The sequence below is a fragment of the Eleginops maclovinus genome, chromosome 19 (assembly GCF_036324505.1).
Source record: "Eleginops maclovinus isolate JMC-PN-2008 ecotype Puerto Natales chromosome 19, JC_Emac_rtc_rv5, whole genome shotgun sequence".
Taxonomy (NCBI): Eukaryota; Metazoa; Chordata; class Actinopteri; order Perciformes; family Eleginopidae; genus Eleginops; species Eleginops maclovinus.
In genome coordinates, this window is record NC_086367.1 from 10,497,786 (window position 1) to 10,510,124 (window position 12,339).

The 12,339-nt window shown below is 42.0% G+C and overlaps 1 protein-coding gene across 1 annotated transcript; it reads right to left on the bottom strand.

Moving 5' to 3' along the window:
- Window positions 1-5,030: 5,030 nt before the first annotated feature.
- Window positions 5,031-8,480, bottom strand: LOC134882014 (protein L-Myc-1b-like). The gene is made up of 3 exons (XM_063909657.1): window positions 8,191-8,480; window positions 7,081-7,709; window positions 5,031-6,405 (listed from the first exon to the last, which is right to left on the bottom strand). The coding sequence occupies exons 2-3, from the start codon at window positions 7,622-7,624 to the stop codon at window positions 5,771-5,773; spliced, it is 1,179 nt and encodes a 392-aa protein (XP_063765727.1). The 5' UTR covers window positions 7,625-7,709; window positions 8,191-8,480; the 3' UTR covers window positions 5,031-5,770.
- Between the last annotated feature and the right edge of the window lie 3,859 nt (window positions 8,481-12,339).

Sequence of the window (12,339 nt, forward strand, 5' to 3'; positions counted from 1 at the left end):
TGATGGGTTCATTATAATCAGAGATGTAGTGTGTCTGGGCCCAGATGGCAGCGGTGTTTACACTAACGGGATTAGGATTAGCTCCAGATTAGACAGGCGAGTTGAAAGGCAAGCTTCACTAACACTGCAAGGCTCCCTAGCCCCACGTTAACCTTCGTGAATTGATCTCAGATGCTACTAACCTAGTCAGCTGAGCAGAGTAGGTCAAATGTTTGAAAAAAAGAATCAAATAAAACAACACAACAAACAAAAAGAAAATATCTTTGAGCTGCACAACAGGTGCTGCACAGGAACTCCTGACACCTTGTGTGTTTATGTGGTTTAAGGAGATCCAATTTGTTGACTGGCTGAAGTTTAAAGCAAAACACTGGTTTGACACCAGGCAGACGGTGCCAGATGTATCCAGAGAGAGAGGAACATATACAGCATGTTTCAACTGAATCATTACTGTTATGTAACACTGGCTTTAGGATGGGGAGGGTGAGCAACAGAGAAAGAGAGAAAGAGAGAGAGAAACTGAGCTCAGAAGACTGACCTAGATCAGCAAATGGTGGAGATAAGTACCAGGCAGGGGGGCAGGAACCAGCTGACTGTGTCTGAGGGGAACTGTCAGAGAGGAAAGCGTGTAGAGAGAAGACAGTAGGAAAGACAGAGACAAACAGGGAGTCACAGAATGTGATATCTTGCATGCCAACATATTCACGTAGGGGTAGCCTCATTAGGATCAAATCGACAGTAGCCGCCACAGCCTCGGCTGGGTTCCCGGGACACAACCAGGCTGGAATGTGGGTCAGTAGGCAGAGCGATGGAGGACTGCGACCAGAGAAAGTTTCCTGCAAGCATTTGTGTGTGTGTGTGTGTGTGTGTGTGTGTGTGTGTGTGTGTGTGTGTGTGTGTGTGTGTGTGTGTGTGTGTGTGTGTGTGTGTGTGTGTGTGTGTGTGTGTGTGTGTGTGTGTGTCTTGAGAATGAAGAGATGTGTGTATCTGCATTTCTTCCCGCTTGTGTTTCCCTCATCTTCCTTGACCGTCAGCTTCTTGAAAAATAGAATAAGGGGAAGGGTGTGTGTGGACTATTGAGTAAGAAAAGGGATGACAGTGCGTCCACTTCTCCTCTCTGAAACTGACTGTGATTCCAACCGAGCATCAGCAGTGGATGAAGTATTCAGATCCTTAACTCAAGTGAAAGTAGAAATACTACATTCTAAAAAAGTAAAAGTAAAATATCTGGATTTCACAATGTTACTCAAGTAAAAGCAGAGACACTTTTTATTGCCGAAATGGCTACCTTAAATACTTTGTGCACAAAGTGTATTGGTAGCACAGTATCATATTAAAGTTTATCATATTTTCTATGTACAGAATAACTATAATTTTCATTTTACATGTAGTGTGCAGTAAGTATGCACTATTTCCTACTGAAATCTGTTTTAGTAGAAGAACAAAGCAACAAAAAATGGAAGTACTCAAGTAAAGAACAATAATCTAAAAGCTGTACTTGACTGCAGTACTTTAATAAATCAACTTAGTTACTTTCCACCACTGCTGAGCAGGCCTTTCTTAAGGGAAATGATACAGCTCATTCTCACACAGGAGATCATGAGGTAATCCTAAAATAAGCCTTTATTATATTTCCAATATTCACTGACATGTGGGTCAGAGATAAGCTGCCAGTTCAACCATGCTCTTAGAATCACAAACCAGTGCAGTGTGCTCATGGTCCGTTTCCTCCTCTGCCCCACTATGTAAACATGCAATGTATACATGCTATACAAACCTGGTCTGGAGCACAAGCTGTTAACACGGTGGAAATGTTGCTTAATGTGTCTGTGTGTTTTTTCTCCTTCAAAGTGCAGAGGTCAGAGATTCATCACAGTGATAACTAGGTCAGTACGTTGCGAAAGTGTATCCTCCCACTTTCCAGCAACTGAGGCAATTCATGTTGCTCAATTAAAGGCTTGGTAAGGTAAGTTGCAGTTATCAACACGCTCATTCCTGCAAACTGCAGATTCACATGCGTTGGACCCAGTTGGTAGACTATGAGCATGTATGCAGGAGCGACAGGTAAAACTGGTAGTGGTTCTCCTCAGGAAGACATGCCAAAGGGAAGACTTGCTCATAAATGTTTACATGGCTGAGCCATTGTTCTGAGATGACGCAGTCTGTGTGTCAAAGGCAACACATACAAGGAACTCACTCTTGGGATAACAATATTACCAGGGTTAAATGTGTTGCTTACAACACAGGCTAATAAAGGAAAGTCAATAAGATTCATACAAAGACACAAGTGTGTTTGTATGAAGAAGATGTATAGATCAGAGAGAGACCCAGCCAAATCACTGATTCTCCACAGTCCCACCCTGATTACACAAAGCACACACTGCTGTCTGACCACCAGTAGGGCTGTCACTTTCGGCCTTGTACCCTGGGAATATGTAGACATCTATGACACAGCCCAGCCGGAGCTCCTCTTACATCCGCCTGATATTTAATAAAGGTAACAGCAACAAGTTGCAGCTGTTTTTGGGACTTTTTATTGCGGAAAACAAATGCGGCCCACAGATGTGAGAGAATAAAACACATATGCTCTTAAAGGACATGGGCATGTGTGTGAAAGTGGCCACATGTGCACTTCAGAAGTTGTGGTTCACTGTGGGCGTAGAATAAACTTGAAAGCAGAAAATCTGGTCTGGCAAGTTAACTGCCAGAGCAGAGCATCCCAAAGGAAAAGGAGATCTTCTTACCTCATTGCTTCCTTCAGGGAAAACCTTGTTTCTTAAAACATAGGAGTGCCATAATCAGAATGCTTAATGTCAATATCAGCACACAAACTTTTAGTTTATTACTCCAATTGAACAACTACAGTCAAAGAGTCGAGACAATGTATCTAAAAAAAAATTGGATGCACTGGTAAATATTGCAATATTGTCATGGCTCTGCCAAAAACAAACTGCCGACTTTGTATGAAGGATAGTTACACTGTCCATTAATGAAACAGATATGTTTTAACAGCACCTTTCTTGTAGAAAGTCTTTGAACTTTTATGATCAGGTTAATTATTGATTGACTCTTGTGTTGCATCACTCTGGATGACTTTAATGGCCAGAAGGAAACAGGAAACGTATCAGACTGGTTGCTCTTATCTTTTCCAAGACCTGGTGTCTGGGTTTTGTCCAGCAGAGCAGCTGATATCAATCTAAGGAGTCATTGCTGTTTGCTGCAAGCAGACTTTATCACAAGTTCACTCAGGTTTGCGTTACCTGATTAGCTGGTTAAGTTCAATTCACCAAGGAAATAGGAAGACTGCAAAGCTCTACAAAACTCTGCAGAAATATTCTTAAAGTATGTATTAATTGTAGCAGAGCCAACACTGTTTCAGATAGTATGAATCACCTATTGATTATATGGGGTCGTTTAACTTACTCAACAAAACTACCTGACACCAAATGCTGATTTTGTATTGGAAATACATATTACAGTGCCAGAAATGAATGCCCTTAGGGATGAAAACGGGAGTGAGTGAGTGAGAGAACACAGGCTGGTGAAACACCAAGCTATCCCAGCCCTAACAAAGGCCAGTGAGGTGTGAGACGGTTGGAGATCAGGGTGTGCCTGGCTAGTCTGTCTCGCTGTACTTGAACAATACGGTTGCTCTGAGTTTTATTAAACAAATGAATGGAAGTCAAACCTGAGTCATCCAGGCTAGCAGAGACTCGCTTGGAAGGTCATCGCAATAATTGAGTTACTTGTACAGTATAAGGAATTATTTATGAAAGAAGTCATTACATGTTGGCAAGGCTTCAACAGAATGAACATCCCAAAGCAGCCTGTTGCCTTGCTTAAAATGGTTCATTATATTTACCTAATATAAGCCTGCTATGATGAAAACTTAACTCAAATTAAGTGTTAGTCACTTGAATCCAGTGTGAAGCTACTTACAATTCTTAACTCACCTCCTGCCCATTATTACTGCGGTGTAATGACCTAAGCCACTTCAGGGTTATAAATCCTACAGGAAATCTTAACTAAAAAGTGCGTCAGGTTACTGAACTGAGCATCTGCTAATCACAACTGTTAATATATCAAAGATGAAATGAAATACTGATATAAGATTTATATTTACTAAACATAATTGTTCTACTTTATTTACACATGTAGCATGTTAGGAGTCGGACAGACTCACCACACACACCGATTACATGGACCGCAAAACAATAGAGTGTATAACAAAGGGTACTAAAAGGCATGTCACTTATTGTATGAAAAAGGGTAGTGTCATCCAATAACGTAGAAGTTATAGAGAGGTATTCATTTCTTTCACGTTAACATTATATTTTACAGCCAAGCAGTGCTGCTTTCCAGATGCACACCTGTGCCAAAAGCTGCACTGGATCCAAGTCCGCACAGCCCACGTCTCTAAACACTAGGGACTGTTCTAAAGATACCCATTGCACAGGTCTGTGTGTGTGTGTGTGTGTGTGTGTGTGTGTGTGTGTGTAACCTAGTTCAGAGCACATCAGGTGCCCAGCCAGCAGCAGCCACTGCAGAGGGGAGGATCCACAACAGTATCACACACTCTTCAAGGGCAAGTATCAAGGACATGCTCATGTAACCTTCTGTAGACTAGCAGCTAGTGCACCAAGGAGCATTCGTTAATACATCATACTTTACAGGGACACAGAGATGAAGAAAAATCTATATTTTTTACATGGCTGGCCCTCATTTACAGTGCATTAAGGTGTGTGATAGTGAATTGTGTTTTTGGAGAGGAAGCATGTGGTGGATCTTACCCAAACTATAGGTGTGAGGCATGATTAATCTGTTACTTCTACCTCAAACATTTAAAATCAAAGGCTCACTTAAATGCAAGGGTTTTTTTTAAGTTGCTGTGTAAAGAGTTATAATTGTGACTTTAGGAGGAGACTTTAAATTATTTAAACGCAGGGTCAAAATGTTTTGTTAATTTTTGCACAGGAATACAGTTTTTTTATCAGTGTATTTGTAACGTTTAAATAAAAAACAAAGACTTCAGGTTTGTATGCAAATATGGTATAAAAATTTAATGTTAGCATGCTTTAAAAGTCAACAGAAATCAGGAGAAGCATTGCAATCACAAAGTGACAAGTGATTATAAAGTACAGCAGTGCTACTTATCCTTTTTTTAACATTTTTTCCTATTTTCTTAACAAAATAGAGATTCCTCAATGCCTGGTGGCACGTCATAAAGAGGAGCAAAGCTTGTTGACAACTCTTGATTTTGTCTCCCTCAACAGGAGCAATAAGCTATTATTTACAACACAATTTGTACATCAAACACTCAGTCATCATTCACCTCAAACAAACCAGGAAGTCATTCACTTGTTATGTACAGAGAAAGTCATTCACACTTCATTCCCTTAGAAGTGTGACACACTGAATCACACAGCCTGAAGACTGCATATAAACACACTGATAAACTATTAACAAAGTCCTATTTCCCCATCACAGCATACCAGGAAATATCTTAACTAGAAAATAATTTCACAACCCCTGTTCATAACTAAAAAACTTTCAAAATAATAAAATAAAACACAACAAACTAACTGCTGCTCCTCACCACATCAGGTTCATTGGCTAGCGCAGTCATTTCCTAGGAAGCACAAAGCTACATAAAAAAAAAAAATCACAGATATTTACATGAGGCATGTTGTTATGGGAAAGCTTTCCAAAAGTGACAGTTAACTGGAGAGTCATGCTCTGACTGAAGAATGAGTTTATATGAAAAGTGTGAGTCTCAAGAGCGCTTCAGTTCAGCTACTCTGCGGAGAAGATGCTGTTGTCGAGTTTTGAGGCGTTTCTTCTCCTGGAGCTGCCGCTTCTCCCTGGTGTGCAGGTCTGCCAGGTACTCTGTCGCCTGGGTCAGGATGGCCACTTTTGGAGTCTTGGCCGACTCTAGGCCAGGGATCTGATCCCGTAGGGCAAGGAAGCGGGACCGGAGATCATTCCTCCTCTTCCTTTCAAGGAAGTTGTGATTCCGCCTGCGGTCAGTGTCCTCTAGGTCAGAGTTTTGAGGACTTTCAGAGGGGGAGCCTGGCTGGGAGACACTAGCCGAGGAATTGGTCCACTGACTGGAAGCTGTGCAGGTACGCTTGCTTTGAGGCTCTTCGTCCTCGTCCTCATCTTCATCCTCCTCATCATCATCATCATCTTCATCTTCATCCTCATCCTCCTCATCATCATCATCAAGTTCTGGCTCACTGTCTGGGGAGCGGGCGGCGTAGTTGTGCTGCTGCCGGTGGACAGACATGTGGAAGCGTTTGGGGCAGGGGTCGGCTCGGACAGTGACAGTCACTGGCTTTCTGACATTCAACAGCCGCACCCGGTTCTGCTTGCTCTCCACAGTGACCACATCGATTTCCTCTTCATCATCTGTGATCAAAAATGAACAATTCATCAATACACACATTTTGAAGAATCATGACATTTCAATGCAAACCTTTAAAAATCCACGTTGCATTCCTTTAGCAGTCAAAATGTAACTAAACTGGCTTCAAGGAAGTACATTCCACAGCCGAGCATGCACACCACTAGCCCTCCATATGAGGCAGAGCAGGCGCTGAGGTGTTAACAGCAGTGGTCATCCATGCCAAAGCCTGCAGGAATTCAGTCTTTTGTCTTTGAGAACTGAGCTTACATCAACAATTTAAATGAGAAGATCTGCTGGCAGGGGGCACTCCCTAATTCAGGAAATGTGAATAAGTTACTCTCATGGTCTGTCGCTGTGAGTGTGTAGAAGTAATAAATCATCAGGACTCGACCACCCCGCCCCTCTACCGCACTCTGATTGTAATGCAGTGCAAGTGAAAGATACTGAAAGGGGAAATGTAAGTAAAACCGGACGAGGGAGCGGTTTTTTTAAAAGACTGAGCAAGCATGTGGCGCATAGTCAAAGTCGGAGTAAAATGCAGCTCTTAAGTGACTGACTTGTGTACTAGATAACCCCTCTGCACCACAGTAATGCACAGCAGCCCAGTTTTCCAAATTACGCATTGTTAGAGGGCAATAGAAAGGGGCAGGGTGGGGCAATAATGACTGCTTCCTTACCAGAGGAATCAGAGCGAGACTCGGAACCAGACGACGCCGGCTTCCTGCAGCTGCTTGCCGGGAAGGTGAAAACAGCTGCGGGGTCGACGTAGTCTGTAGCTGAGGCGACGTGTGGGACAGCAGGGGAGACGCACTGCGCCTTGCTCGGTCTCACGGAGATCTGGGCCACCGGGGACACGACGGTCTGTGCCGCAGCTGACACTCTCCCGTTGACCTTTTCAAGCTGCTTACTGGCAGAGAAACTACTCCACATGCAGTCCTGGATGATGATGGAGCTGAGGTTACCGAACAGCTCCTCAGTGTCCGGAATGAACTGACCCTCGCACTCCTCGTCCTGACCCAGAACTTTGGACAGCCAGCTGAGCTTGTCTCCCGGTGAGAGGTGCAGCGCACCGCCGCTCAAAGTCCGGGTGGGCGACATGGGAGGGGTGGGCAGCAGCTCGAACTTTTTCCATATGTCCTCGCTCGGTGCGGTCGACTTGTAAAAATCCTCCTGTCTGTCATAATCGTCGATGAAATAGTGCTGGTAGCAGTCAAACTCCATATTCCCAGTTAATAAAATCCTCTAGAGTTTATTCCCAGAAATGATCGAATGACGGCAGTGGCCTCTGGAAAACGTCCTGTACAACCTGGGGGGAAACATCACCATGATGAGCAAATGATCTATTGAAGTAGTTTCCATCAGATGTATCACATTTCAAGTATCCATCTAATGGGCCATTAAGATATCAAAGCCTACTTTCTACAAATGGGACCACATTAATAATTGATTGCACATTGCGGATGCTCTCTTTACAGGGATGACACTCAAACTGTCCATAATGTTATTACATAATGTAGTTATATTTATACAGGCGTCAACTAAGATTCACTGCACGTTTCAAATGTACAGAAAAGAACTACAGGACCATCCTGCAGTAAAAGTAACATGCGGGGCTGCATTTCCTGAAATGTAGGGAGCGCTTTGTTCCTCAGAGCACTCATGTGAACCGGCGAAGAAAGAGAAAAGTGGACTGTTCCTCGGTCACAGCGTGGGTAAACCCTCACACACAGCTCCTATTTCCTTATTGGAAAACTTGAAATGGCAGGCAGCAGATTTAAACTACTCACCGGCTTTAGGTACAATCCCACAGCGATGGTCAGGGCATTGGAAATCCCCCGGCAGCCAAAGAGCAGCGAGTCCACAGTTCACCGGGATCAGACGGATAAAAGCTGGCTGAGTTGTGGCTGGGTAAAGACAGACGAGATTTTTTGGACGCAATCTGCACTTTTTTTTAAAAGTCAAAGGTATAAAAGCCGGGTTGAAACTACAGGCACAAGGTCCGCCCCACAATGTGTTACAGAAAGCCACACAGTGCGTTTTTCGCGCCAGTGAGATATCCTGTTATAAGGCGATAAAAAGAACAGGGAGGAGCCTCGGAAATATCTGCAGCGGTAGATCCGGGTAAGCCCCATCATTTGCATCAGAGGCAGGGGAGGCGCGCGGCCCCGCCCCGTCTACGCCACCAATTATGGTCACAATAACTGACACATTATATCATCAATATTTGCTGCTCTTAGTAGTACGAGTAACATTTTCTTTTGGATAGTCTTTTATATTCAGCTTGAAGACTTAGTCCCATTCGTTGTAGCCTCCATTATATATTTAAATCGTCATTCACCGTGGAATGTTGTAGCCTACTCTATATTTAGTTTAGCAGCTCTAGTTAATAATCAATTTTTATATTTGGAACATGCAGTCTGGATCAACTTTAAATTAAAGATGTGTGGAGATCGCATTCACTACAGATGAAACATTATCATAGATTGAAATACTCATCTCTATATGAAGTAACTTTCAGTGGACCTTCTACAGAAGGGAAAAAGCTCTGTCACATTATGTTTTTATTGTGCAATATGTTATATGGAGCTGAAGCAAATTAGTCAACCAATTGAATAGTTGACGGACAAAAATATGAATCTGCAATCATTTTTAAAGGAACACTATACATATTTTCATGCTTCCTGACTACAGACACTTTAAGGTTTGTCTTTGTCTAATGTGATGCTCAGCAATATATGTTGCTTATTAAAAAAATGATATGTGCGTTTGCTCAATGAGGCTTCAAGGAATTTTTTACGGAAATATGCTCTACATTTTATAATTCAAACAATTCATTTATTGAAACCATAATCAACCGTCCTAATATTTTTAAATAATAAATACGATAGATGAATAAATACCCACAGTGGTGTCTTCCTGTTTAATGCTTATTTTGATCCGAATGTACACTTTAAATGCAGGACTTTTACTTTACCTCATTTTTTACATTGATGTATTGTTGCTTTTACTCAAGTTAATGATCCACCTATCGCCAATACATCCGAACATATCAAAAACAAACAATACTGAATAAACATTTATCTATATAAGCATGATATAGTTGTGATAGTCCACATAGTATTCACGTTTGGCCTTTGACTCAGCAGTCGTGTCTAATCTGACGTGTTCATGATGTCTCTGCATTTCCAAAAGCGTCTGTTCAAATGATCCTGAGGTAAAGCAAAGCCTATACGTCTTAACCTTGTGGCCAAACACTAGTTTTACGATGATCCTCTTTTCTTTAATCGTGTTAAAATCAGCAGATCTTATAAGTCTTAAAAGTCTAAAAAGACTCATCAGACCTCAACATTTCCCTCCCAAATGAAAAACAGCTGTAGTGCCGTTTTTTAAAGTTGTATTGGTGTTGGAAGGTTGTTGACTTACACTATCAGGTCTTTTAATTTGTATGACAAAAGGTAGGAATTCAATATCCTTACTTTCCACTTTCAATGTCTTGACACAAGCGTATTGTATTCCAAGCTAAAACATTTCCACAGTGAAGGGTGGAGCGCATCTTTGAACGGCTTGCATTTTAACACAAAGGAGCACAACGAGCGCACGAACAGTTGAGATTCAGCTGTCTGCAGGTGGTGCTGAAGTGAGTAATCTTCTTTACAGTGAGAGAAAGCAAACAAGTTAATGTCTTAAACAAACACTACTATATTGGGTCTTAAATTCCATGTTTACAGGACACCGTAACAGCCCTGGCAGAGAAAGAAAAGACCACCCTTGTAAAACCCAGTTGCACTCAACGACTTGCGACGTTTAATTATTTTAACCATGATATAAACATATTAAACAAGCCAATGATTAAGTATGACACATGATTTGTCTATATATTGTCTGGCGTGAACAAATGTTTTATCTTCACTGGCGAGCAAAAAAGGTCAAAGTTCACCAACGTCTCATGACCAGACACCAACAGGTCAAAATCATACACCACCCATGGCCTCCCGTCTAACATATTGATCCGTTTGGCCCCAATAGCTTTCACGTCCTCTCCTTGTTTAAGCATCTTGGTTGGACAAGAAACCCCCCTCCCCTCCCCCCAGGATCTCTGTTCATATTCAGGCCAAGTTAATGACACTGATTAGTGATGTGCATCTGTTGTCAGCGACCGGCCTGAGTCCACTCCCCTGATTCTGTGGCCTCTCAAAGTGTGGTGCGTGGTTAAAACGAGCCAAGCGCTGAATCAATCAATATCACACCAGATGCAGAGTTGAGTCACAAATCTCATGCTTGACTTAGAGCGTCTTGATAGCTTGCCCAAAGCTGAACACCAAACAATTATTTATTTTTTTGTAACAACAAATCCATTCCACATCAGCCAATCACACTGCGCCAGCAGCAGGGATTTGGTAGTTAACACTGATGTGCACAATTGCTTGTTTACTTGCAAACCAAATGTCTGCACTGGCATTGGTACTGTATATTGTTTGTATGCAATCAGAAAGGTGTAGGTTGTTTGCAATTAACAACATCCTTTTAATATCCAACATAAAATAATCCACTGTCAGCCACAAAAGCTTGCATGTAGACTAAGTATAAACTGATACAGTGTTTTCAAAGAAACAATACAATATCACTAAACAAAATATCTGGATCACTCAAGTTTATCTATATTTTCTTAAAACCCTACTTGCCATGTTATTGTGTGAAGATTCTCATTTTCCTGAACACTTTCTGTCTTACTTTTAATGTTGGCGAGTCCAGATACATCTTAGTAGCTTTTTTTAAGGAGGTTTTACGAAATTCAGAAAGAGAGATAGACTGCCCCCAATGTGATTTGGGATTTATTTCATTCACAGAGCAATGATCATAGCCTGTGGATCCTGTAACTTCACATCCCATAATTACACAGCGGAGGAACCCTCAATCTGCTATGTTGGGAATATTTCATCCCTGACAAATAGAGAAAAAAGAAAGAACTTTGGTGCTATAAAATTCAGCCCTCCTCCTCCTCCCTCTCTCTTATGTTCTTTCATTAAAACTAGAGATCATTCCCTCAACAGGGACATTGTTGGGGTGACAATGCTTAACACCCACAATAGCCTGCTCCCCAAGTCATCTCCCATCTTAACTTCAAGTACCCGCCATTGTCCTTTATTGCTATAGTAGCATATGTGTGAGGATGGTAAAAAGGGGTTGGGATCTAGCTCAGCAAAGTCCTCATGTAGTCTGCAACACCCACTCATATGCCTGAAGAATATGGGACACAATGCAGTGCAGGAATTTTGATGTTTTTGGGCACTGGGTGGGGAATTGTCCCCATGTGCTATACAAGGGGGTGTCCTCCTTTTCCCCACGACCTCTGCGACACAAGGACCCTCTAACCCTGACCTCTCACCTTCTCCACCCATCTAAAATAATACAAGCTGTAGCAAAAGTGGGACCAGTCACCCGGAGCTCAGTGAAAAGCCAGCATGCAGATGAGAAAGATAAATTATTCACACAAGTGTTATTGCTCCCCAGGGATGTAACACATCGTATTCTGACAACCCCCTTTCTAAAGTACCATAAGAGTGTGATCAGCGGGGGGCCAGCTCTACCTGCTACCAGCCTCCACACACAAAGATCTATATCTAGCTGTGCATGCATTTTCAAGCTTTTACTGTAGATGTTATCACGTTTTCATTTCCTTTTCAGCAAAGGGCTGTGTTACAGAAAATAGAATTCAAGTATGATTATAGTCTAATTTCCTGACCTTGTTAAACATGCTGTGATAATTTGAGTTCATTATGACTAAAGGACATTCTCACACTACTAATAAAGTGGTTTCTTACACATGTGCAATGTTTGCACATGAAAGGGTAACGTTTACATCTGGATTCACAGCAGCTCAAATCAAAGTGAGAACAACATGTACATAAGTGGTAAAACAAGTGATTACTTTCTTT